General features: G+C 39.2%; 1 protein-coding gene across 1 annotated transcript; it reads right to left on the bottom strand.

Moving 5' to 3' along the window:
* Positions 1 to 652: 652 nt before the first annotated feature.
* PCOLCE2 (procollagen C-endopeptidase enhancer 2) lies at positions 653 to 25,987 on the bottom strand. The gene is made up of 9 exons (XM_062005823.1): positions 25,794 to 25,987; positions 24,933 to 25,041; positions 17,049 to 17,304; positions 15,324 to 15,448; positions 12,586 to 12,722; positions 8,546 to 8,700; positions 4,846 to 4,929; positions 2,712 to 2,879; positions 653 to 1,116 (listed from the first exon to the last, which is right to left on the bottom strand). Exons 1-9 carry the CDS (start codon positions 25,871 to 25,873, stop codon positions 986 to 988), a joined length of 1,245 nt encoding a protein of 414 aa, XP_061861807.1. The 5' UTR covers positions 25,874 to 25,987; the 3' UTR covers positions 653 to 985.
* Between the last annotated feature and the right edge of the window lie 1,771 nt (positions 25,988 to 27,758).

Raw genomic sequence — 27,758 nt, 5'->3', positions numbered from 1 at the left:
AACTATCCAACAGACAGACCTGACAAAGGTCTCTTAACGTAGCATTCTCTAACTGCTTCCAGTCTGTTTCTTATTCTCAGAATAGCTACTTGTTCAACCTTCTGCATATAGGAATGAAGTAAATCAGACAGATATGCTACTATTTACACTACTGGTGCCAGACTGAGCGTTGCTGTATTGTCCGTCCTTCCACAGTAGAGATAAAAATTTAAACTGTTTGCATGTGTACTTTACAGCCACTAAAGTAATTCCTACCTTCCTCCTCCCCAGTTACCCTACAGAACATAACAGTGACATTTACTAACTAGATTAGTCACCATTAGAGAAAAGAATGGTTCTGTTTTAATGTTGTCTGATTCTTTGAAGAGTAAATGCAGTTCCTATTCAAATCAATGATTCACTGACTTCAATGGAAGGAAAATCAGTCCCTTCATCAGCAAGGAAGTACCATGTCAGACTGAGAGACCCAAACCACTGAAAACATGTAAATGATTAAAGAAGAGATTCTATGTTTAGCCTGCCCCACTTTATACACAATGAGTAACTAGTTGGTGTGATTTAATGTTAAAATATTTTATTAAGCACAGATAATAATGCAGAAATCCATGTAATAAAACAACTTTAGAGAAAAAGCTAAGTTAAAATGAGTTACTATAAATATTGCACTTAGAATTCTTATTTTACATACAAAACTCCTTAAAAAATCAGACAATTATAAATTAACAGCTTCCAAGTAATTGGAATTTGATGTGTTTGAGATCAGATGGCTGTGCTGCAAATCTTCAGCTTTAAGACTTAGAAGGATCTGTTCTTGTCTTGTACGTGGAATGGACACCACTTTGTGTGGGGATGGGCTTAGGGTGGAGGGGAGAGAAGGGGTGAGGATGGTCTTAATGTTGACAGTCAGTTGTATTTTCATGACTAATATACTAAATGGAAATTATTTTTCAAGAGAGATGATAGAATGCAGCTGCAGAGTTTACTTTTAACACGTTTTGTTTTTCAAGGCATTTAAGATCTTTGAGTTCTTAGTCTTAAAACTCATGACAAAACTGTTGGGAAAGACTTTGCCTCTACCATCTTCTTCTACCTGGCCCATGATGATGTAGTTGAAACCTACAAAGGAAAGCATGAGATTACAAGACAGAAATCCAGGATGTAGTATGATAAGTATTGTTCTTTATCTGCGATCTCTATTAATTTGCAGTGTTACCAATGCCTTTTAAGATATTTTCCTTCCTACTTGAAGGACATACTTCCTTGCCCATCTTTGCTGTGCTTATTATGCAATAAAGTACAGTTATGTAAAAATCAAGTAAATACATGGCTAAGTATGTACTACATAATTAAAGATACAGGAGATAGACTGTCAAATGAGTCTGAAGTTAGAAATGTAACATGAACACTGGAGCACTTAAATACTAACAAAGTGCAATGTGTGCTATTCATTTTAGCTATTTTCTGATTTGCTCACCTTAAAGGGTATTGCACTTCAGTCTTTTCATTCTCTTTCCCTCCACCAAAGGCATAAACATTTTTCCAGATATAGAGAGAGGCAGTTAGGCAAGCAAGGTGGACTTAATGTGTGATAAGCCCTGGCTTTGGCAAAGTCAGATTAATTTGCGTATTTTTATGGTGTAGAAGAGTTAGGGATTTGCAAGACTTTAGGCTGGAAGGAATGGTATTATAAGGGTATAAGCAGAAAAGTTTAGATATTAAGTAATGGCTATTAAATAATTCATGGAGATTTAGGATGAGAAACAGAAGTGTGTTGTTTGGAGCTAGCGGTCTGCCTAAGGGAAACAATTTCTTCCACCAAGGATGATACCGTGTCTCTCAGACAGATGTCTAGTTTCCAGGGAACCAAAGGTAAAAGCAAAAGCTAGTTTCTGACAAGGATTTTTCACTTTGCTGCTGCCCACTTAGCATTTATATGCTTGTGTATTTAGCCAGTTTTTTTGATGGCTTATTAAAATATTTTGACTGTTTCCTCCTATGATTCCATATATATTCTCCTGTTCTACCTGTTTACTCAGAAGGCAGAGCTGAAAACCCTTTAAGTTTTTATTAGTTACTTCAGTGAAAAATAGTTTCAGGATGTCTTGTAACACCATATAGGAAATCCTTGTTACATCAAACTAGGTATTACCTTGATTGATCTCTGTAGAACACTGTTTAAGATAGCTGTATAAATACTGGCTGCTTGCAAATGTAGAGTGGGCTTAATACTACTAGTAGTTCTACAGTAAAGATGTAAATATATCCAAGAGACATGCAACAGGGAAGCAATTTTTGTCATGTGCTGTGACATACTGCCCTTCTAGGTCCAGCAGTATGTCAGGTCTTCCCTTCTAAAGAACTGTATGAAAAGTAGCTCCAAAATATGCACATGGAAAACCAAAGCCTAACCAAGCTTCACTTGAGAGAACCAAATCAGATTTTACTTATGTAACATGGAGTTTTTAAAAAAATGATAACCATTTTCAAATTCCTCTGATGTAAGTGAGTCTAACCTTTTATAAGTAAAACTGAAAAATGCAATATAAACCTGGGTAACTGGTTATTTTTCTCTTAAATTCCGTATAATATTAGTGCTGATTATAGAAACAATCACTATAATTTTACTAATTTTTGTGGTCATGTTTCCAATAGCAGAATTCACAACTGTTGTCTTTATAAAACACACAGAGCAGTTCTTGTTGTATACTTACTTCTTCTGATGAGAGGACACTGCTTACATACAAAAACAATCTTGGCACTCATGCTCTTGCCGGCTTGTTGAATTGCTAAATTTCCCTCCTTGTATACATTAATAATGGATATTGTTGCATGCAGACTGCCAGCCCGCGTTACTGTTGTGATTACTGTTCCACTTATTACTAGAAGAAGACACATTTAATATATTTTTATTATTTTTAAACATAAATTTTGAGACATCACAAAAAATGAATATTGGTCCGTAAGAAAGGAACAAGCAATACTGGAAACAGTTACTGAAAATGCCGCTATCTGTTACATATAACTCACTACTGATGAACTGTAGTGGCAACAAATAGAAAACCATTTTAGAACGTATCAGTCTCTTGAAAGCCCAGTTCTAGGTTTTGATAATTTCAATTAAACAGTACAATTTGGTATTACTTCTAATGACTAAAACAGTGGAGAAGTCAAATTGAAAATGTTGTCGACAAAAGCTGAATTCCCAGCTCTGACATTCTCAAATGAGTAGCAGGGAATAGTTGATGCCCTAGGAGCCAGATTCTGATCTGTCTGGGGCCTGATACTGATGGGAATTTGCTGATTTCAGCTAAATTTAGACTACAGACTAGACCATCCTGTCTCCCAAAAACTTCTCAGGGTGAAAATAAAGAGGGGTTTTTTTTTCCCTAGGATGACTACATTAATTTGTAGGCCATCTTTATTTATCAAAAGGCAATGGTAAATGATACCAACAATATTTTTCCTTCTCAGATCACCTTTTGTAAATAAGCTATTCTTTCCTAGGATCAATTAGATCTTCAGTTACCAAGCATGTGCACCTGGATTTATTTTACAGAGCTGCATAATCCACATTTTGGTGTTTGTAAATTTGCACATCATCTTCCTTTAATACAGAGCTTTTAATTCAATAGGAATTTCAAGTTCAAGCAGAAGAGAACTGTGGATGTTAAAATGCTGATTATTGCAGTTATATTTCTAGAAAAAATATGAAATGCAAGATGAAAGAAACCGTTCTTATTTTCTAAATTCATAGAGTCAGCAAATAAACGTAGAATAAATAGTATTTTACAAAACAGCACCCTTTCTGTTCTTCCCTTAGGATACCTTTACATTCACAGTAGCATATAAAATATGTTCACTCTTACTCCTGCCACTGAAAAGACTGAAAATTTTCAAGTATTGGACAAAAGGTGAGAAAGAAGAATGCAATTTATTTATTCTGATGCTAGAGGAAAAAGAAGAGGTTTTACTTAGTGTCTTTTACCCTCAGCCACAGGAGCTGAGATGTGGTCAGTAAAAGGAGATCATTTAGTTTTTTCTTCTCTACCTACTGCTCTTGGTCTTGCGCCAGCCTGTTCTGGTTGCAAATGAAATCAGGCCAGTCGTCAAGAGTGGTGAGGCATCACGCTGTAGCCACTCCGTTCTGCTCTAGGGTACAGCTGTGGCCCTCAACTGTTTACCTAACAAAATGATGGAAAGCTGCCCCCACATTCCTGAAACAGCAGATTTTCTCAAATGACATGGAATTACCTATGAAGTTACAAAACAAACAAAAATGAAGGTGAGGCAGAAGTCCCATCATTTTTTTAGGCATGTTATAGGGGATTTAAAAAGCTTCCAGTGTTAATATGGGAAGATACTCTGAGACATAACTGAATAAATCAGCAGCAAAGGTGCCATCCAAATATACAACAGACACTTTTTCCTAGTTTGCGTCTTTGTACAGAAAGTAGTGCTGGTAAGCTTCCATGCCTTCTAATTCCTCTTAAAAATACTTTGGAAGTCTATAAACTGAACTGCAGAACAGTTGGCAGCTACAGCATAAAATGTATATTGACAGGCTACAGACAAATGCAATGACAACAGAGTAACTGAATCAATACTTTCCTGTAGGAAGCTGCATTTGAAATTAAGAAAGAGTGTTTGTTTCAGACATGTGCAGCACCTATTTCAGAGTATCTGCAAGAAGGTATTGAGTGAAACACAGATACTAATGTCAGATATGCACATGGTGTAAATATATAGCTTAGATATTAATGATAACTACATCTGGTAAAATTTCCGTGAGTTTAAAAACTGAGTGCCAAGTGAGTAATTAAAAAGCAACAAACTTTGTTTCCTTACCAAAATTGCTTGAACAGTAACTGCTTTCCAGAGTCCCACTCCTCTTACATTTTTGCTGGCACAGGGCAACTGTAGGTTTCACAACTTTGTGAAGAGCAAAAAATAAATAGAAATTAAACTTAGGTATTTGATACAAATGCAAAGCAGTATGTTTAAAAAAAGGCTGAAAGATGAATAATCCAGCTGCACACATGAACTACATCTGGTACCAAGGGATGAACACCACAGTGACAGTATTCCTTTTCTCGTGTGTCTCAGCTTCGTGTCTGCTCTAGTGACCTTGCAGAACGGGATACTACAGAAAATTTACATTTGATTGCAATGTGATCTTACATATGTAACTTATTTAGTGTTGTTCCCTGTTGCCATACAGCCCTAGTAGTACACTTACTGTAATATAACACTTCAGAGGGAGAGGATTGCCTTTTATCTGAAATTACTGTACTTTGATGGAAGAGATCAAATTCCCAGCTTTTTCCTTTTCTGTATTTTTCACATAGCTTTGTGACATAGTGCTGTACAGATGACATTTTGAAACACAATGTCTGAAGTACCTACTTAATATTAGCGATTAACATTTCCACACTGAAATGAAATCCTTTGTTTATGAACAAGTGAACCCACTTTGTATCTTGGGTGGACATTGATAGTCTGAACTTCACTCAGCTACGTCTTTCTCTGTACCATATTGAGATACAGTATTTTTAAGGCTTTTATGTCTTTTTCAGGTTCCTTTGGAATTGGTCAATGACATCATAATTATTGGGAACATGGAGCAGAGACCGACATTAAAAAAAATGCAAACCCTTACATAACCCCGATTTCCAAGAAAAACTAAATTAGTCATGAAGAATGTCTTTGTGGTTTTTTTGCTTTCTGTAGGATGGAGGATTTTGCAGAAGTTGCATTCAGTCTAAGCTTTCTAGAAAAGAATTTCTGACTAATTTTCAAATCAGTATTTTATACTTATGCTTCTTTATAATTGAATTTATTCTTTTTATAGTTTTCCAAGTTTCTGAGATTCAGCTGAATGTCATTAAAATGATTTTGTCTTCAGTGTTAACACCCATGACTGCTACAAGATCTGCATGCTTATTGTTTTGCCTTTCAAATCTGAAGTTTAAAAATTGGACCTCACATTTTTCATTGATTACGGGTTGTTGGTTTTTGTTGCTTTTTTTCCCCTTTTTTTCAGTCTTCACATGATTGGTATTCAGGGAGACCCTTTGGAAAGTTAAGTGCCTCCCACAAGGAAATATGTTCTGATGAGCAAATTACTATGTCTATGGAGTCATTATCTAGTCATACTGTACACAATGTAATCTCAGTCCTACATGGTCATGGGAGTGAAACTCCCACTGCCCTCACTTCGACTGCCTTAACGTGTTTCTATAGTTCTTTCCTACCCATGTCTATTTCTAAAAATATTTTTAATTATATGCTAAATTGCTTTTTACAAAGTGACTTCTGTATAGAATGCAATATAGAAATAAGCACTTTATTCAGCTCCTAGAACTTTAAGTGCTAACTTTTCAAATTATTGTTTCAAATCACAGTTAGTGCTTGGCAGGGTGCCATGCCATTTAATTAGTTGTCCTGCCTCACAGTGTCAGTGGTGAGTCAGTGTCAGATCAGGCAAGTGCCTCCTATCTCAGTGCTACACACAGCACAACAAAAACTGAGACTTTTGTTCCTCCTAATTCTGTGTGCATAGGAGGAAGAAAAGAAATGTAGCAGGTAGATGAATCACAGGTACTTGCCAGTGTGATGGCTGCCAAAGATATATTGAGGTTCTCTGACTTTTCTAAATTTTAGTCTGAGATTATGTGTTGCAAAATATTCTTGTCTGGTCCTCTCACTGTGTTGTTTAGGGGGTTTTTTTTGTGCTAACATTTCACATTTTACTTCTGGTTTTAGTACATTTTGCTCACTTTGCTATGATTTGTTTGACAAATGTTTGCCTACTGTTTGTACAGCAGATTAAGGTACTAGAGAATAACTGAATTAAAAGTTTAGTCGCTTGCCATTTTACATGCAATTATATCGACAGACATATGCATGGCTTGATGCAATGAAATAAGAGAATCAATTACTTAATCTTATGTATTGCATTAATCTTCACTGCTTTTATTAATGCACTGTATAACATTTATTTCTTCAAGTACTAGTTTTTTTATGTAAGATAGAGATGGAGGTAATTCTTGAAAGTGCCTACTAAAGTTAAATCTTTTATTAATGCCTGGAGTTCTGTGCAAGTTTGAACAAATCTGATTTGCAAGATAATAATCTAAGCTTTACTTAAACTGGACACTTCTGAATGCAAATGATTGGTGAGAAATGGAACTAAACTGTTGAGGTTTGGTTGATTTTGCTTGTTTTCAAAATTAGAAATGTCTACAGCGTGCATAACTGATCAGACACTGAAAGGATTTGTTATTTCTCTCTGCCTGACAGGTCCTTTTGAATACTTACCCTGCTGTCCTCTCTTAGATGGCTTTGCATTGTTTTTATCTTCTAACACTGGTGTTATCACAAAAAAATGACTGAAATTAATTAGTGACATACACCTCTTCTGCATGTGCACACACAAACAGCTCACAGAGCAGAACTTGATGATGAAACTCTGAACACAAATGCTCTATGAGATACCTGACAGCCTGGATTAGTTGAGACCAAGGGTTTGAACAAACAACTTCATTAAGAGGTACTTTATCATGAGGAAGAGATAAATTATTAATTGTTAGAGTAGCAGTCACATCAGAATGATTTACAGGTTAATACTTTTTCATTTTTATAATGTTTATTTTCATCTATCTTAAATACCTTTCAGTATAAGTAGGCACCACAGGTTCTTACTTTCCTGCTGACAGGCCATTGCTGCCCTGACTTTTGATGCGTTTTAAGTACAAATCAGGTTATGAGTTTCTGCTAACCCTATCTCAAATCTCTCACATTCAGGGTACAGAAATTTTAAGAATTTATCCCTTCAGCATGTCAGTAATGAAGCAGTTTTGGCAATGCCTTCAGAGAAAACCTCCTCTGATCTTTCATATATGCTGTCTAGTTTTAAATATAAAAGGAAAATTATTTTTAGTGTGACATATTTCTTTGTAAGTTCCAATCCCTGAATTTTCAAAAATAAAATTAGTTCTAAGAGAGTGTCACATTGACAGGATGTCAACAGAATCTCAGCAGGGCTCAGTTGGCTTCCATACCAATTTTGCTTGATCTTAATAACTATGTGAAGAAAAATATTCTTTTTTCTTTTTACAGGTCAGATTTTTACATATTAACTTGTACAGAAGAAAGAGTTCCTTGAAGTTAAAACTATTTCATTAAATATGTATAACTCCTTATACCAAAGAATTTTGCTAAGCCATTCTTCTATGGAATTTGTTAATTAACTGTCAAAAATTGAGAAGAAACAGGAAGATTCTCTCATCTGGAGCAAGTTACTGGTACACTGAACTCTTTCCTCCATAGATTTCTTTTTAATAATGTTAAGTAGATTCTCCCTTGAGTATAATAAGATATTCCCTTGAGTATATTAATTGTAATTCATTCTCTCAACATTTGAAATGCAAAGCATGCATAAAACTGTAATTTTTATTATATTTTCTGCCACATTTTTCCTTAACCCTCTCTTTGTCCAGGAATAATTCATTTTTCAAGGAAATAAAAGCAAGCCGGTAAAACTTACTTGAGGTAGCAGGGATTGTTGTGGTAGTAGGTGGAACTGTAGTTGGGGGTAATTTTTTTGGTCTAAATTTATAATGGCCAATAAAACCATCAGCTGTTAAGCTTAAATCGGACAAGAACTGAATAAGCAACTCATTTCTCTCAGACAGAATAGGCCTGAAAAACAAAACCAGAATAAAACATTTCCATTGTTTTGAAAGTGAAAGCCAAAAAGTATTAATAGCATTCTTCTTAGGGCAAAAAAGAGAGATCGCTTCACTTCAGTTTTTGGTCTGATTGCAGTATCTGTCTCCAGACTAATGCTGAGATATATGTTTCTTTGCTGGCATGTCAAACACCAGTGTTCTGAGTGTGAAACTCCTGATGAGTCTCATAAACCTCTGATTCGTGAATTCTTTTGTGTGACTTCATTGCAGACTTCACTTACATGGAGGGAGGGGCTAGATCAACACAAATTTCCCCCAAATGGGAAAATAGATTAAAGAAATCCTCAGTATGTAGCAGATGTCATTTTTTAAATTTGACTTTGTTTAATAAAAAACAAGTTATGCATTTGGAAAGCCTTAAGAAAATGAATGTAATGTTGGATTCTGTAATTCTTTGACAAAAAACACTAAAATGTTTTGGGTTGCTATTTCTGTGGGCTCAGGTTTTGTCAATGATTGGATATTGGTAGTTGCACAGATGATGGGTTTTTTTGCTGCAGTATTGACACAGGCTGTGGATGTAGAGCACTGATTATCAGCTGCCTGAGAGCTTTGTTCTGCTTCTTCAACACCAGGACTAAAACACAAAATCTGACCTACTCTGTATCATCTTTTTAAAAACGGCTTTTTGTTTCAGAGGCAGGGAACAGTTTGAGTAATTGCTTCTCCTAATAAATTGTCATTATTACATATACCATTCATTTATGTATCTTAGTAATTATATTCAGGAATCAGCTATGTGGTTGCACTATGTGCTTGCTGGTCTGTAGCTGCATCTGAATTCAGCTCTGCAACCACCACGTGAGTTCAAGGTATCCACTTTACTCATACTTCTGATGTATGCTATTTCTGTTACAGAATGCCATTATCTGTATCTGCTAGTTAAGGAGTTCCATCTTGCATAATTACTGTGTCAGACACACAACTAGTACGCTTTATAGAAGGCTTGCCTCACAGTATATATCCACCATATTTTCTGTTTCTTTTACGACACTGTTTTTCTTACTGTTTTTAAGAACCCAGCTGATAAACTGAGAATTCCACAGAGGTAGTCTGGGAAAATCCTCAAGAGCCATACTTTCCCCCTTTCACTGGATACAGAAGCTGCCAATACACAGTGACTGTGTTCAAGCTCTATTAGATCTCTGGTTAGGAAGCAATGGTATCCTAAAACTGGCTTTCAGGACACTCCTAACATTCTGCAACAGGAAATCTCATCTCTAAGCTATGTGGCCTGGGCCTGAGCCCAGTATTCTGCCCTTATTTGCCTGTTGCAAACAAAATCCATATTACAAAGTCTGTATTTTGAAGCACAATAAGATTTGTGAGATCAGTTTTACAGTTTTGACTGTATGGGGACAGATACTGAGCCACAGCTGAGAGGGGGTTTAGGAAGCTGCTCCTGGTTGCTTCTCACAGTCTAACTGGCACTTCCTTTTCCACTGCCCCATCAGCCAAGACCAGAACCTAGAACCTGACAGTGCAAAATGTACTTGCGCACCTGGGCTAGATTTTAGCTGGAAAGAGGTAGCTAAGTCCCAGGAACTAGAGGCCACCAGCCTCATCTGGTAAGGGCTGTTGTGCACTGCTTCCTTCTGAGAACCAAAGGAAGGACAACATCTCATGGAGTTCAGTTCTTACCTCAGTGAGAAGGGGTCTGAAATGTCTCAACTTACAAAGATTGAATCAAACTTATGTCTAATCATGCTTCTGTTTTAAACTCTGTTCAACTAAGAAGCAAGTCCACTTGTTGCAGTGCTTTGGGACTGACTTGTGCACAAGTACCTTGAAGGTAAATATCTTGCTGAACAGTTGAGTTAGAAGAGATGGATCTGCAAAGTCCCAAAGATATGCTCATCAGTGTAATACTCATCTTCCTGGTGATAAGGTATTAATGTAACTAACATCATCTTCTGATTGCTTTTTTTATTCTGGCTAAAGAAGGAAGAGTGTTTGCAATAGAATTCCTTTTGTGAGGGTATTTTTAGTTCAGATGACAGTGATTTGTTATTTAACATATACAGATCTTACAACACTGAGGTCAAAGAAACACCATCCATTTGGAGACCCTCTTAGTCCATCTGCAGTCACTCCAAGTGCCACAGCACTGCAGGGCAACACCTCATCTTAGTCTCCAGGTAAAACTCTGAGCCATAAAGCATGAAGTCACTTTGCCATGAATACATATGTGAAGCAAAAATGGAAAAGTCCTAAATGTCATTGGGCACAGAGGTGGTGAATGTCCAAGACTTCTAACACACCTTCATGCCTTGGGGACTCAATACTTTAATTCTGCCTTGCAGAATCTCCCTCCATCTCACAGAGTTTGGGTTGAAGGCAACACAGGAAGATTGTTTACTTTTGCTACTGAAATTTTTCCTGAAAACAAGGAAGCGATTATGTACGTAACTCCAGCTAGAATTTAGCTTCTTGCATCATGTTAGTGGCCTGAATTACCCAGCACTTACAGAACACTCTTAACCATAAGACTCTGTTATTAGTATATTTTTATAGAGCAGCGTTTTTAACATTCTACAAGAAGGGAGCCTGTAAAGAAACGAATGTAAGCCTGAATAGAAAAATGTCTTTATGCAGGAAGTTTAAAATTAGAAAAAAAAAGAAGAAAGAAAAGAGAAGTGGAACTGAAGACTAAAAGCTTAAGATAACTGAAGTTAACGTATTTCAGGTGCAGCTGTACCCTTAATGAAATTCTTGCTGAATTTCTAATAAATTTCTGTAGGCTTAAGTGTAGTCTATTATTAGCACTGTCATGCTATTGCATAGATGCTGCCCAAAGAAGAAAAATCTTTAAAAAGACTCTTTAGAAATAGTCCTACAGAATGTCTGCCTCCCCTCATCTCCTGAGGGTGTACTACATAACCTTAAAAACCCCAACCAAACAGAAACCACAAAAACCCCTCACAGTATGTCTGTCTAGCAAGCTATGCCTAGAAAGACTTGAGGCATACACCTTCTCTCCCTCTATCCTCATCAGTTGCTCAGTGCTACTTCTGAGCTGTAAGTCTAGTTACACCTCCATGTGTGGGGTTTTTTTTAATAGCTTATATTTCTTGAAACAAAATACATCCTCTCCATCTTCTAAAGCTAGTCAGCTTTAAGAAGCTTGATGGAAAAGGAACAATGGGAAAGGAGAACTAAAAACTACTAGTCTCATTAAAAAAAAAAAATCACTTTTTTGGGGGGGAATAATTATGATTCATTATTGCTATACTTCATTAGATAGTAAAGAGTGCCATTGGCTCGGCTGGGGCTGGTTTTTGGGAGTAGAAGGCTTGGGAGAATGGGTTGATTTGGGGGGGACTAAATAAGCTGTGAGTTGAGGGATGTTGAGGGGCTTTGGAGGCAGCAATTTGATAGCAAGGCTGTTGAAATCCTGCTGTGCTACCCCAGAAAGCAGTCTGTGCCTTGGCACAGATGTAAGAGATGGTGAGCAGTGCTGCTAGGAGCAGGCAGGGAACCAGCAGAAGGGAAGTGACTGAAGGAGAAATGAGTCAGATAAAGTGAGTAATGAGCCAGGCACTAGAGAGTTCAGCTGGATCCTTATACTTCAGTATCTATTAGCAAAACATACATATTAAGTGATGTCAGTGTTCATTTAGCATTGATATTGATATTGCTATATATAGGGACAGAGAAAAGTGAGATACAAAATACTAAGCAACTCCTGTAAGTTCAATTGGAGGTAGAATATGCCATCTTTATTTTTAAAAGAATTTTTAAAAAAGAGTAAAAATATTTCAGAAGCCTAAAACAAACCTGTTAGCAAAATGACACAGAGTAGTAGTGGAGTTCATCATTCCAGAAAGTTACTTACGCTGGTGGACTGTCTCCGCAGTACTTCCCAATTCTTTTAGCATCATTGATTTCCCCACCGTTAAACACTGCAACATAGTCATATCTGCAGTAGTTGTCTCTCTCCACATCAAACTTCTCAAACTTTAACTCTATTAGCTGCAAGGAAAGTGTAAATAACTCATTAAGGTTTTGATATGCAGAATGTATTAGTGATCATAGGAAGAACTACTTGATTTTTATTTTGATAAAAGAAAAGCCCTTAATCCACTTAAGTGTGGAGTATTTTAATCCAGGTGACTTCTCACCAACAAATAGTTCTACGCGACTCTATATTTGAGAACATGATGTCTTACAGAGTATTATACAAGTGACTGCTAATAAAGTTATTTTTATAAGTGAATGAAAACAGAATAGCAGATGTTAGGTGCCATATCTTTTAAAATAACTGTAACAAATCTAAAGCACAGAATAAGGGGCATCTAGTGTCTTTGTATCATTTAAGATACAATGTTAAAGGAAAAGCAAGAACAAAGTTGGTTAAGAGCCATTTTACTGACTTCATTAAGTGCAGGTTTTGAGTCACTGTGGTTTCCAATGCTGCGTGTAGTTGATACAGAAATAAAACAGTCAGAAACAAAAATACTGATAGAACATTAGCAAATAGCAAGACTAAAACCAAGGGAAAGTAGGAAATACAACATAACTGCATGATTGAAACAGAGGTGATACATACATTAATGTTGCTTCTTTATATGAAGCAAAACAGTACTTAAATCACCTTCCCGTTAATAGCACAAATAAGGCTTGAACGACAACACTGAATTGTGTGATATGTCAGGTTTTTCTTTAAAGGTCTGTCTCAAACAAAGATGATACTGAATCTTTTAAGACTAGAAAGAAAAAAGGAATAATTTTTACATTGCATACACTTTGATTTACTGACATAGTAAAAAAGATTTGCTTCTACATTCATAGTGAGGATAATCACCTGATGTCTTCATTTTGCCAGGATATGTTTTTGCACTATTGAGATGTGTAAGGCATCATTTTGTTTCCCATAAAGTATGAGTAACCTAGGGGGACTTGCTGTCAGAGATAAGTAACAGGCTTCTTTTTAAAACTTTGTCATCATGATGAAAAAAAAATGCACTTTACTCAGATGAGTGCTTTCATTTAATATGCTTGTGATCAAAAAAAGAAAAAAAGATAGTATAGAAAGAACTGATGCAACTGGGAGCAGAAATGCCAAATTGCTCCATAGCGGGCAAAACAGCAGGACATATCTACTTTCCTATTATTCATAAGTGCATTTTGCACTAATAAAGAAGTATTTCATGACAGAATAGACACTCTTCACCATCATGAGCAGCTCTTCCATCTTCTGTAATAAATGAAGGAATTATTGGTTTGTGTTAGAAGCAAAGAAGTGCCTTGATGTATTGCTCACATTCTTGTGAAAGGGAGGTAGAGAAAAGGGCACCTAAACTGTGGCAATGGGAAGAGTGAACAGCTTTTCATGTGCACTTGGAGAGATGCTTATTCACTGCTTCCTCAAAAATGGCTTCTGTCACTGTCAAAATTCTGCCTCATTTGCATTCAAACAATCACTACTTGAGTGCACAAAAAATGTATTTGGAAACTTGTAGATTTTTGGAACAAGATCTTCAAAAGGCACAGGATATAATACACTTATTTTTATGCTTATGTAGCCTTTCTTAAATCTTCTCTACAAGTTTAGGAAAAGTTTTTCAGCTTAGATATTTGGAAGGAACCAAAGTAATCTACAATTTACAGATAAGGTTTTTAGAATCACTGCTTATCTACAGGATTGTTAAATGACCTGTATCTAGCAAGCGAGGAATGTGGATTAAAGAGGAGTACAGGAAAGACTAAGCTGACATACTGCTTCCGTTCAAGGGAGAAAATATCTTGGTAAATGGAAAAGTATTAAAGATCTGAAGAATATGTTTATCTGGGGCAGCTTTTTTTATTTGGAGGATTACGGTCATGAGCAGAAGATTAAGGGGAAAGTCATCTTTATATGTAGAGGAATTAAAAAAGCTGGATGTGGTTAAGAAAAGCAACCTACCAAATATGCTTGGTCACAAAAACATTGAATCATTGTAGACTTCCTGCCAAGGTATAGAGCAGATCCCTCAGCAACAACCAGCAAATGTGAAGCTAGGATTGAGATTGGCCCTGCAGTGTAAGGAATATACTTGTGTTTGCTGTGTGTGACACAGTGGCAAAATGATCTGCTTCACATCTCTTCAGGTCTTAATGAAGTGGTAACACGTGTTCTGATGGTGTCTGGCTAATTAAGCAAGCATGTTATGGGACTGAGTCTTCAAAATACGAAATAAAACAAACTTTATGAAATGTAAATTTAAACTCCCTGTGCAGGACAAATCGAAATATATTCTCTGTACTGTAAGCAGCATAAAAGAACTCATAAATTCTCTGCCTGGGTACCTTAATAACAAACCTCAAGTTTTAGTTTAGGGGAACATATACATGCACAGAAGAGGACGTGCAATGTTGAGAAGGTACAGTGCCAGAGTGAGCCAAGTAACACGGGAGGAAGGCAAGTACTGCTGGAGTGGTGTGCCTGCACTCCCTGCACATACCAACCTTACATTTTGGTCAGTCATTTTTAACTGCTCCCATGCAACATGGGCAGCGAGTCATGTGAGCAGGCTGCTGGTGAGGCATCAGTCCCTGCAGCCCATGGAGGCTGGGCGATTGGCAGCACCGTACCTGGTTCTTTGGGGCCACAATGTGCCAGGAACAGCTGACTCCTGCTGGGTAGTCTCGCTCTGGCCAGTTGGGTGTTTGGAAGGACCCCGATGGCTTCTCCAGTCGTCCCCCACAGTACTGGTCCCCTGCAAGTACAGTGCACAGTTCTAACCAGAGAGCAAGAAGGCCACAGGGAACCCTGGAAGGCCTCTGTTTTACTGCAGAGGCCTTGCTGAGGGAGACACAGCCAGTCCCAGATGGTTCCAGCTGCCATGAGATGCTATTTAATAAAGGGCACAGAATACCTGATGTGGGGAAAGAAGAAAGTAAAAAAGAGTGTGAGAAACATTCCAGTGAACAGCAGGGCCAGAGGTGGAGGAGCAGGTGCTGGAGCAGCCACCCCAACAGCCCATGGGAAACTGTGCTGGGTGGACTGCCACTCCCAAAGGAACTGCAGCCTGTGGAGAGCACACGATGGAGATGGGTTTTTTCCTCCATATCATCTCCTCCCAGTCCCAAATTACAAAGGTATGTAATCCTTATTTATAATATGATTAGCAAGCTTCTTTATTAAATTAACTCTGTCACATCACAGTCATTTATTATATCTTTCAAGAAGTTATCAGTACAGGGATACAAGTAGAAGGACTAATGATTCACTCACCTCTGCACTGCATCTGCCTCACAGCCTGGTTAGTCCAGTACCATGTACTATTGGTGAAAGCCTTGAAAAAGTGCGGCTCAGCAGGGCAATAGCACTTGCCTGTAAACTCTCAGCCTCTCACAGTTCATGGTCTTCCAAAGCATAAGGCAACACCTTTATGTTTGATAATACCTTAATTTTTTCTTTCATATGTTTTTCTAATTGTTTTTACACCAATGTAGAAATTTACAGTCCACAATATCTCCTGGCACAGCACTCCACTACTAAACAACTCACTGAGAAAGATCACACCTTCCTTTGCATTGCAGCCAATGGTTGTTGTATTTGAAGAGATGGTGACTTTCTCTTATCAATCTTTTCACTTCCTCCATACAAGTCATGACACTAGAGCCCTCTCCTACATTCCCATTGACCTTCTCTTTTCCAGCACTAAGAGGTCCATGCTGTGCAGGTGGTCTTTGTGTAGAAGACATTCCTCAACCTTATCATACTTGTCTCTGCTTACAATAGTTTTATTGTATCCTGTTCTGAGAGAGGAACACCAGAATGGCACATAGTATTCAAGATGTAGATGCATTAGGGTCTTTGTTCCTTTTGCAAGAAAATGTTATGTTTCTTTTCTTTTTTGGTATCTATTGAGTACTGGATTGATGCTCAACTACTGTTTTCATAAATTCCCTATTTTAAACCTAAGATAATAGTCAATAGTAATAGTTGATTCAGTAATAGTCAATTCAGAGCCCTGCTGTACTGTAAATAAAGTTAGGGTGTTCTCATCTTATTTGCCACATTTATCTCTATTGAATTTCATCTGCTATTTTATTGACTAACCATTACTATATTGCTAACGAGGTGCAGTTCTTCCATGACTCGCAATATTTAGTTGCCTTCTTCACTACTTTGGTTAACTAAGATGGCTAAGCAGTTATACTTTGCCATTTGCTAAGCAAGATAATTAATGAATACATTTAACACTACAGTCCTGAATATCTCTGGCATCATATATTTTTAAGCATTAATGTGGCTCTCCATAGAGTTGCACAGTTGTATTTGTCTTCAGCACATATGTATTTGTCAGTTACCTCTTTCATGTGGTTCTGCTGCAGAAAACTTTGCAATGAATCCACTTCCAGCAGTATTAGCATCTGAAGTCATCTGCACCAACATTTTATTGCTGTTGGATACAAGAGCACCCGGTTTCACAGTACCACAGAACCTGCCGATGCGTTGTCCGTTGCCATGGCCGTTGTATATATCAACAAAGTCATATCGGCACAAGTTGTCACTTTCCAGGTCTAAGTATCTAAAAGAAAGAACCACCACTTTTCCTTCTGGGACCTGCAGAGAAAGAGAGAGGGAGGGAGAGATGTCTCTTGAAGTGTGACTGACCTCACATAGCTATCAGATGCCTCTATTTGCCTGAGTATTTTCGTAGCCTTCACTTCTTGCCAGGTAAGGGGTTTTTGTCAACTGTATTGTAGGTAGAGTGGTTAACTGATCACACTCACTTCAGCTTGGCACGTTTCTCTCATTTTGTGCTGAAAGTATGCAATCAGACATGCAGCTCCCTGTCACCAAGTAGGGTGACAACAATGAGATCAATGTGTCTTAAACCAACAATGGAACAAGCAATCTACATTTTTGAGCAAATTAAATGGTCTCTCTTATCTTGCTCATTTTTGTCATAAAGTTTCATAGGTTGAAGGATTTTTTAATTTACTAGCACATAACTTATATTTATAAATAAAATGGGAAACTTTATGGCTAATGCTGTACAGCCTTGATATTTAGTTATTGGAGTGGGCACATTTAGCTTGAGACTGCAGTTGAAAAAAATCATATTTGGAAAGAATATGTAAAACTATAAAGAAAGTTCAGAAGAATCATTAGTGAGTGTATTCTATACAAAAAAGTTTTGTTTTCTGAAACATCTGAGGAAACATTAAGTTAGGGCAAATCCTATTACACGTCTGCATCTGTGGACATTGCGAAAGAGGCAAGAGAAAGCAGTATGGAGAAGGATGTAAATTAGGAGAGCATGACAGTTTACAACAAGGAGAATATTTCCTGGAATAGAGTTGCAAGTTTTTAAAAGAATAAGCAGCATGCTGAGAAGTGAAAACTATTCTAACAAAGCACTCAATGCTACATAACAGAACAGGAAGAAAAGAAAGAGTATTTTAAAGTATAGAGAGACCCTAGACACACACAGTGCAATTATCTGCATTCAATTCATAGCCTGCTAGAGTGGTTACCTATTAAAATAATTGCAGCTGTTCTATTTTACTGAGAGACTGCTGTGATTTTCTGCTTTAAACGTGTAACACACACTTAATACATCTGCAGTAAGTCCATATTTAAGCCGCTTTATTTAAGAGTTCATGAATTTTTTCCAGCCTTAACAGTGACTCATTTTAAAACACCAGTTTGAGATAAACTGGAACTAAACTGTTTCTGCATTAAATTGTCAAAGAGTGTTTTAATGTTGTTTCCACAGTTCAAAATGCCTTGTCTGGTATAGATGGAAGTGCTGCAGAAGGAAGTGACCACTTAGCCCTCAGAAGATACTAATACAGGCAGCAGCTCTAGATGTAATGACATTGTGCTGTAGATCTGTTAAGGTTACTCATTCTTGCAGCTGATTTTATGTCCCGTGCTGATACTAATCCTGTGGCAGGACAGACTTGCATGAGCTGTTTCCAACCACCCGGGGCCCATTACACACTTGCTGACCAGCCCCACTGCAGTTCCTGTTGCTGGCTTTAGAGCATTTTACTTTAAGTTCAAAGATAACTAAAAAATGCATTCAGTTCCCTTGTTCTAATGTACATTACTACTACATCCAAACAAAAAAAATCATCTAGTCTTACTCAAAAATTCCAAACCACAATGGCTATATTTTAGGCTAAAACCAGATATTAGGTCTAAAACTCATCCTAGTGAAGTGAGCAAGCTCTGTAGCTGGTATCAGAAAATAACCCACATATATATTTATTTAGGATAAAACCAATACAGACACATGGCTGTAAGGCAGTCTGTGAAAGGAACATGATTCCTTGAACCACTGTTCATATAGCTAAATCTCTTATTATTGTATTCATTTCTAGTCTTCTGATCTGAGTCCCTAAGAAGCATTAAGACGTGGCCATTTTAACAGAAAAAGAGCTAAAAGGAAGTTGGTATTCCTATCAGAAGTCCTGAATGTTATCTGTGGTTACACTACAAACTCTGTGTGACCAGAAAAATCAGTTTAAAAATGCTGGCTGTAAAGTTGGTCAGATGAAGTCAGATTTAGGCACTTAAAGCATCCCTGTTTCCAGAAATACATATGTAAAGTAACACACACTTATTTGGAGTGGAACAGTCATTATTTGTAAGTTTGTACAACTCGTACAACAGGATCCAAATGAGGTGACCTTTAAAGGTTATGTTTTAAAAAACACTGAGCTGTTGCTCAGTCTCTTTGAAACTGAGCTATGCCTGCAGTTAAAGACAGTCCAACGTTTTCTGCTACTACGTCTTGTAGCTTTACTACAACTTCCCCATCTTTCAGAAGTTTCTCCTTTTCCTTCCACTGTTTCTGAAAGCTGAGCAGAAGTTGCTTTATCGTATTAGATTAAATAGTTTTGTCGGTGCTTATGAGATTTTCCCTACTTCCCCACCTTGAGTTGCTTCTTTGAAGACACCTGCTCCTTCTCAGGGTTTGAAGAAGGAAATTGAAATGTGAGAGGTGGCTAGCTCTGAAGTAAGAAAAGGTTGTTTTGCTATCCTTGAAGAAATGCATTCAGATTTAGCTAGGTGGTTATCCCTCAGTAATGCTGGTGGGTGCTTGCAGACAGCTTTGATGTGGGAGCACATTGAACCAGTGCTGTTCTGCTCAAACCAGCCTCAAGGCTCTCAGTCCTACCCCAATATTCCACGTCCTCATGTTGTCTGAAGTGGGACTGACCCACGTTCAAGAGGGAGAGGACATTGGCAAAGCAGCCAAGCTCCCAACTGCCAGCCAACCATTCACTCAAGTCTTGAGTTTTCTCTTTCATGGTGTAAGTAATTCTGTGCAGTGTTGAGTGCTTCCTTCCCCATACATGTACTGAGTTTCTGAGTTCCATTTCATGACAGTTTGTAAGAAAATGTGTAAGAAAAACTCAGCCACATGGTCATATAGGAGCCTACTCCCGATTTTGGTTGTCAGAATAACCCTTGCTCATGTTTAGTTGAATATGGGGAGGGAAGTAACTGAAAGAACCGTGTGAACTGAGGCCCTTAATCACAGTCACTGCTTACTGCCATTGCTTTATAAAAAAATGTCTCTGCTTATTAAAATAATATTTGTCATTACTTACAAAAATAATGAATTTGTTCCAGTATGTTAAATCAGTGAAAAGCTTATGGTCTGACCTGATGACATTATGAGTGCAGAGGATGGTGGTTCCACATTCTGGCAACAGCCACACCAGTTTGCAGCTACTCCCAAGGAATCCCACCCTAAGTACAGGCGTCTTTGCAAAACAACTTTTCGTTCGTTCCTACCATTTCCTTTTTTTAAATGCTGAAAAGTAATACACTAGAATCTGCCAATGTTTATCCTAGGACTTATAAAATATTGCTCCATAAGAAACACAGGGGAGAAAACAAAGGCCAGCATGACTCAGTATTGTTTACTTTGAGCCACATCCGAGCCCGATGCAGTGAGATGATGGGATACCTCAGAGGAAGAACTGGAAGGAACTGCAGCTCTTAAAAACAAAAAAACTCCTCAAACAACACAACACCACCATTACCCCAAACTAACCAACAAAACAAAAAAAGGGAGGAGTCGAAGGAAGATGTAATCACAAAAGAAGTGTGATGTTTCCCCTGCAGGGTGTGCCTTATTTTTCTGTCTATCCAGTTGGTATCTTTCGATGACAGAGGCACCTTAGCTTCTGCTTCTCCTTACCATACTGATGGTGACTGACCCATACCTTCCCTCTGCATCCCTTCTTACTGTAATTCTATGAACTTCTTTAGGATCAGAAATTATGATGCTGAACTTGTCAAGGATGCCTTACTCCTATTGAAGGCTAAAGGAAAAGACAGCTCCTTCAGTTTTTAAGGGGAGTTTTTCTAGAGCAGAATTCCTTAAAATAATCTGTGTAGGTTATTAACCCCTTCAAAAGGACATAATTATTTTACACATATGACCCTCCACAAAACAAGGTCCCTAGATTTCTTCATGTTAACATTAATTGTAGGTATTTCATATAATGTTAATCAAAGTTCATTTACATTTAAAGTAGTTAAACTGTTTTTCTGTTGTTTTTCTGACTGAACACAAAGCCCTTTTCATCATCGTGCCTCCCAGTTTCTGGGGAGGGTTCCCAGACTGTCACACTTCTCAAAATTAGTTGGTTTATATTATTTGCTTTGAAAATAATCTTTTAGTGTGGAAAAGCCCTTAAATTCCATCTTTCTGAGAAAATATTTTGCCTATTTTTTCAACCTATATTGTATATGGGTTTAATATATTTTGGTATATGTTTAGTACCAAAATACTGATTGTATGTTTTGCCACAGCAGTCCCAGGTAAACTTGAAAAATACATCAGCTACCTGCAAGACAAATGTATTCTTTCTCTCTGCTAAGAATGAATGTCAAAGTTATTTGGAGTTACATCCTGGGAAGAGCCAGAGTTCCTGTCTAGTCACTTGTTGCCCAGCTCCATCCTTTCCAGCTGCAAAGGAGCGATTAAAAAGAAATTATATTAGCTTGCTCTCTCTGACAAAGGCACTAGATTCTGTCCAGCTGTTTCTTTTCTGGCAGTACAACCAAGCCTAAAGATCTGTTCTCTATTGGAAGAGCAGTTTCACAATCATATGGGAAAATGGATGCTTAAAAAGTAGAGAAAAAGATTTAAAATATTTATCTCCCTTGGGGCAGATTCCCAGCTCCCCTCATAAGTAAATTTTTCAAACCTTGCTTATTGTCAGCAAACCTGCTGGAACACAGCTCCTGAACCTTTACAAATATAACCTTACATAACTCTCACAGTCTTCAGTATTATTGTTGCACATAAACTTGTTATGAGCTTTTATGGGAACTACACAGTCAGCCAGAAAAACACAGGACAGCGGTCCAGATTCTTGGACTATGTGACAAATTTATGTGAGGTGATGACCAAGAAGGATTACAGAGTATTAAAAGTAAATCTATATGACATATTTTAGATAAAGCTATATACATTACTATAGGAAAGGAAATAGCTGTACAAATTACTTCTTAGCAAAGCCAGCTAAAAGCTGCTGGGTAGTCTGCCAAGGTTGTAATATAACCACAAGCATGTGCTGAACACTTCTTAGAGCTCTTAGAATAGAGGAGTTGTTTTGGTTAACCAGCTGAAAAAGTCCCAGTCTCTTGAAATAACAGAACCATAATTGAGTTAGGGAGACTCTTCTAGCTTTAGCCAACCATTTGGAAATATTTCAGCTGACACCTGAATGCTACATTGCTTTATCTGTACTACCCATAATATTTTCTAAACCTATTTTCTTTGAAAAGAATGATTTAGCTGTCACTATGCCTCTCTGGATTTCTTCTATAGAGGATGAGATCCTGTAGCTGAGAAAACAACAGCTTCATGCTTCTCGTGGCCCAGATACAAAGTGAATCAATGTCTCCTCCAGTCTTGCACACTAATCAGATCCTGCATTAGGCAGACTGTTTTCAGGAAGGTATTCACACCCCTTGGGTAAAGTAGGCAAAAAGTCTTAAGTCACCTTCTAAAATCAGATGCTAAATGGGGAAGCCTAACAGTAACAACAAGGTATTTCTTCATGGCAGCATAAGTGGCTTACTCACTTTGGTGCTATTGCAAGCTGTTCTGAGCTTCAGCAGTATCTGGTGAAAGGATTTTGGATTTTTTTTCAGTTCAGGCTAACCAGATCCTTGAGTGTACCACTTTCCCTCAGTTTGGTAATCAGCCTCTTTTTAAAGATGGTGCAGGCTTAGTCTTGAAAGTTTTGTAACCCTTGCCTACTCTTCATCTTTCCTGCACATCCAAAAGACAGGTCGCTCTACACAGTTCATGGGGAGAAAAAAAAATGGCTTAGGGAACAGTATTGTCTAATAGGGGTTAAATGAGTTGAAGGCACAGGAAAGCCTGGACTGATACAGTTGTGCAGCCCTTCTCTGGCTTTGGGTGAGCTAGAGCAAATAGATGTGCAGCAGTCGAAGAGCAGGAGTAAACAGCAGCACAGCAGAAAAGTGGGAATCAAGATGACCATGAAATACCAGAAGCCATTGATTGCCTCCCACAGCCAATAAAGCCCGAATGCAGACACAGCTCTGCTACAGCTTTGTGGTAATGCCTCACTATGTGAGGGCTAACCTGGATGTTCACATCTTGTTAGCAACAGCCACATTAAGTCTGCAATGAAACCACTCTGTATGGACTTCTAAAATGCAATCAATTTATTCACTTCTCTATCCACTACCGATATGTGACAAAAGGCAGATCCATGGAACGCTCCCATTTGTTATCCCAATTTTTAGTGCTAAAAGCTTTATGCTGCTATGATCAAAATTTTTATTTCCCTCCAGATTCAATTTTCATGTTGTGAAGATCTAATACTGACTTATATTGGTGAACTAACTTGGGAGGGATTTTCCTTTTTATTCAAGGTGTGTGTGTATGACTCCAAATGCAATTTGTAGCTGCTCTTCAGATTTTAAGGTAGGCCACATCAATTGCTGCCATCTCAGCCTCCTGACAGCAGGAAAGCAGTTTATTTGTGAGTATACACCGTATTTCACATCATGCTCTTCTGCATGATGTCAAGTCACAGATTAAAGATAACCTCTAACTTGTCCCTAATAACAATGCAACATAAAGGTGCAAAAAGCAACTGTTGCAGCTTCACTGGTGTCTTTCAGCTAAAATTATTATAATTGCATCACTTGTTTGGTACAGAGTCATTTTAACCAAACACTGCAAACAGATCAATGTCTCCTGCTCCGCGTCAGCATCTCTATAGTAGCAGGAGACAATTATCCTGTGACATCCTCTTCTGCTGCCAACACCTAGCCTGTAATGCAGTCTTTGAACTAAAGTTGTCTTTTGTGATCACATCAACACACAGACTTAATTTTGTATGCCTTCTTATACTTTTGTTGTTGCTGTTGTTCTGTAAGCCCATATTCTAGGTCTGATATCACAGGAGCTCTTAGTAAACTGTGCCTAAAAAGCAGAGGAAATTCGGTGGGCAACTTTGAAGAGCTTCATTTGTAAGGATGTGAGGAAAAGTAACCATTCAGTCAAATCCCTTTCTCTGAGCCTGAGGATAAGTCCAGCACTGGAGTGTTTAGTCCTGTCTGTTTAAAGGCATCTGCTGCCCACGAATACGATGTCTCAGCCCTACAGTGTCATTCCAGCATCAAAATATCAATCACATCACATGTTTTTGTGTGGTCATTTATAGATGTAATTCCACTTTCTCCTTGCTTTGTCAGCTCACTGTATGACATGCTCCAGGTGTCCTGGCTGGCACAACACTGCTCTTGGTGCACTACAAGCAAACCTGTCTGAATCACTTGGTTTTGTCTGAAACTTTTTCTATGCCTTCTTGCTGAATACTTTTGCTTTTCATTATCTATACCTCAAAGCTTTACTTTAATCCATTTGATCTAATTATGGCTTTCTGCAGTGACTGGAAAGGTAGATGTTTGCTTTCAAGTGTGTTAAGTTAAAACAATTAGAGGTATATCTGTGGTAGTCAATGAAAATCTGCTTCTGACATTTAGCAAGGTCAATCCTATTTCAGCCACTATTATCATATTACGGCCACCCTAAAAAGCTCCAGATAGTTGAGCTGCTCTGAGTTACTGAGTTCATTATTGCACATATGTTATCCCATATAAAACACTGGCATTCACAACACATAGCTCTTCATTGTCTTCAGCACTGATTTGGTGATATTAAAAATTCTTACTGTGATTTTCCAAGTACATTTGCTGTTTGGAGGGTAGACTCCAGGAAATCCTTCACTCCCAATAAACCCTGACTCTCCAGATACAACTCCTCCACATGTAAATGTAGGCCTGAGAATAATAGGAAAAATAGTGCTTAATTTTAAAATATATTTCACTTATTCTTTGTGTAATAGTAGAGGCACGGACTGTCTTACACAATACTACTTAAATACTTTAAAACATTGCTAACTTTAAACGTATGCTTCATTGCTTATTTGATTTCACTATTGACATAAAATATGCAATTTAACGAGCAAACTAAGTGTAGAGAAAATCAGCCATTTGAACATGAATTCTGGGTTTATGCAGACTGTTATCCTCCCTTTATATTTCATGAGATGGAAGATGTGGTGGTGTGATACATCACTGCAAATTGCTACTATAACGGAAGCATTAAAAAGTCATTAGTAATTACTTTTTATAATATATAACAGTAGTTAAAATAGCAGAGTAATACAAACAATTTTTCATTACTTTCTATTCTACCCTTAGTTATTTCAACCAAGTGAGTCGCTTTGGAAGTTTCCTACACCACCGGAACACAGCCCGCCACGCGCGCAGCTCCTGCCACTCTCGTCGTCCCGATCGTGCGGATGTGAGGCCGCTGGGAGCGGTGAAGGTGCGGTGCGTCAGCTGCCTGCTCTGGCTGCGCGGAGACGCGCGGAGCCCCGCAAGAGCGCGCGCAGAACCGCAGCCGCACGGTCCTGAGGACACGAGGGCGAGCGAACGCCTCGCCGGGTATTTTATGATGGAATACGATGTTACGATTGTCCCAGACAGCTCCCTGCCTGCGGGCGGGGGCGCGGAGGGGCGCGCGGTACCTGTGCGGCGGGGCGGCGGGACGCGCCGCGGGCGGCAGCAGCAGCAGCAGCAGCAGCAGGGGCAGCGCGGGCGGCGGCATCTCCGGGCAGCGGCGGCGGCTGGGGCAGCGCTGGTGCCGCTCCTCAGGCTACCGCCTGCTCCGCGTGTGAGCCGGGGCCGGGGGAGGAGGCAAGGGCTTCCGCAGCCCTCCGCCCCCGAGGCAGGGCAGGACAAGGCCAGGCCGGGCCGCCCTCCCGCCGCGGGGCCGCGGGCGCTGCCGCCTTCCCCTTTCCCCCGGGGGCCCTGCCCCGGGTGTGCCCAGCCCCGCCCCGGGACGTCCCGGGGAAGGCGGGCGGTCGCGCCGCAGCCTCGGTCCCGGGGGCACCCCCGGGCGCGCCTCCGGTACCGCGTCCCTTGCGCGGGCAGCGGCCCCGCCGGCGGCAGCGCCCCGCACCCGGCGGCAGCGCCCCGCACCCGGCGGCAGCGCCCCGCACCCGGCGGCAGCGCCCCGCACCCGGCGGCAGCGCCCCGCACCCTGCGGCAGCCGCCTCCCTGTCCTCAGGTGGCACAGCGCGGGGGTTTGTCCCGGTGATGAATGAGCTCAGTGTCCTCTCTTGTGCAACCGTGTGCAGCTTCGCCGGCGCTTGAAAAATAGTCATGCTACTTTAAAATTTCTTCTTTATTTAAATTCTAAAGTAAACTCTAAATGCTTCACTTTGTTTACCAACTGGTAATTGTGAGCCGTTTTAGTAGCCTTTTCACTCTGGCTGTGAAAGATACTCTTTAAAAGGGCTTGCAGAGCTCACAGTAATGAACTCAATACTTTGTGTGTGTAGGATTTGGGCCAAAGTTGTTTGACTAAGAAGTGAAAAATTAAGTCAGCATTCTTACTGAAGACAAGAAAACAGTTTCAAAAATGTTTACAGAAACCACATTGTTGGATGATGACAGATTATCATGTCAACAAAGGATAACTCATCTTTTGGGGATTGTTTTAAGAAGTGCCTGCCCCTCTCCTCACTTTAGTTTCTTCGCTTATACCCCTGTTGCAGGAGAAGAAGGTGAGTTTGTTGTGAAGTGTTCCAGCACAGCCAACTGAAGCAATGGCTGGAAGAACTAAACAGAAATTCTGCTGCATGCAGAATTTTTAACTTACTTGTTAAGCACCTAATATTAGTGCAAAATATGAAGAAGGTCGGTCCCACTCCTGAGGCTTTAAAGTACTGTGAATTGGAGAAGGTGCTTCTGAGAATTAAACAGAAGGTGGGTGCTGCTAATAACTCTACTCTCCTTTTTTTTTGCAGCACTGGATGAAGAAATCAGTATAATAACCTGGATCCATGCTTGCTAAATTTCCAAGAGGATTTGTGTGGGAGAGATGCAGCTGCTATTGGACAACCCAAATATTCAGAGGCAGCCTGCAAGGTGGCTGGTAGGTAGGAGATGCCAACAGTATTCCCCTGTGCGCAGAGGCCATGGAAGACCACAAAGAGCAGAGGCTGAGATGTGAATGGTTTCACAGAGGCCCAGGTTTTGTATGAGGGCATGTGTGTTGGCAGCCAGGTGGGAGTGCCTGGCCTGCAGCCCTGAGGAGGAGCAGCCCCATGTGCCCCATTAGGACTGGTGGGAGGAGAACACATCTAGGCAAGACTGGGTGAAGGACTGGGGCAGGGAGCCCAGTCTAGGAAAAAAACTAAAAGAGCCGTGGAAACATAAGATCTTACTGTGATCAGAGATAATATTTGCAGCTGTGTTTTGAACTGATTTGAAGTGACAGAAGTGGGAAACAAGAAAGCTAAAAAGGAGACATTTACTTACTTCATTTCTAACAGGATGCTGGTTAGCAGCAAAAAGGTTAACCACTACCACTAGGTATACTGGTTTTAGTCATGAAGGTAGTGTAATGTTGATAAAAATTGCTAGATATGGAAATTAGTGTGTATTACATAAGCTGTGGAATCCTCACACCACAGACACATGCATTC

The sequence above is a fragment of the Colius striatus genome, chromosome 12, assembly GCF_028858725.1.
Source record: "Colius striatus isolate bColStr4 chromosome 12, bColStr4.1.hap1, whole genome shotgun sequence".
In the NCBI taxonomy this organism is placed as follows: Eukaryota; Metazoa; Chordata; class Aves; order Coliiformes; family Coliidae; genus Colius; species Colius striatus.
The sequence above is the reverse complement of the archived record's forward strand: the minus strand, read 5'-3'. Positions and strand labels throughout refer to the sequence as shown.

What these genes read in the sequence shown, in the direction of transcription:
- PCOLCE2 (XM_062005823.1), bottom strand. Translation starts at nt 25,873, where the DNA reads ATGCCGCCGCCCGCGCTGCCCCTGCTGCTGCTGCTGCTGCTGCTGCCG. An exon ending in AGCAGAACCACATGAAAGAG is followed by an intron (nt 15,449 to 17,048) that starts GTAACTGACAAA and finishes CTGTACTTGCAG; the next exon opens with GGGACCAGTACTGTGGGGGA. An exon ending in TTGTGGCCCCAAAGAACCAG is followed by an intron (nt 12,723 to 15,323) that starts GTACGGTGCTGC and finishes CTTTCCTTGCAG; the next exon opens with CTAATAGAGTTAAAGTTTGA.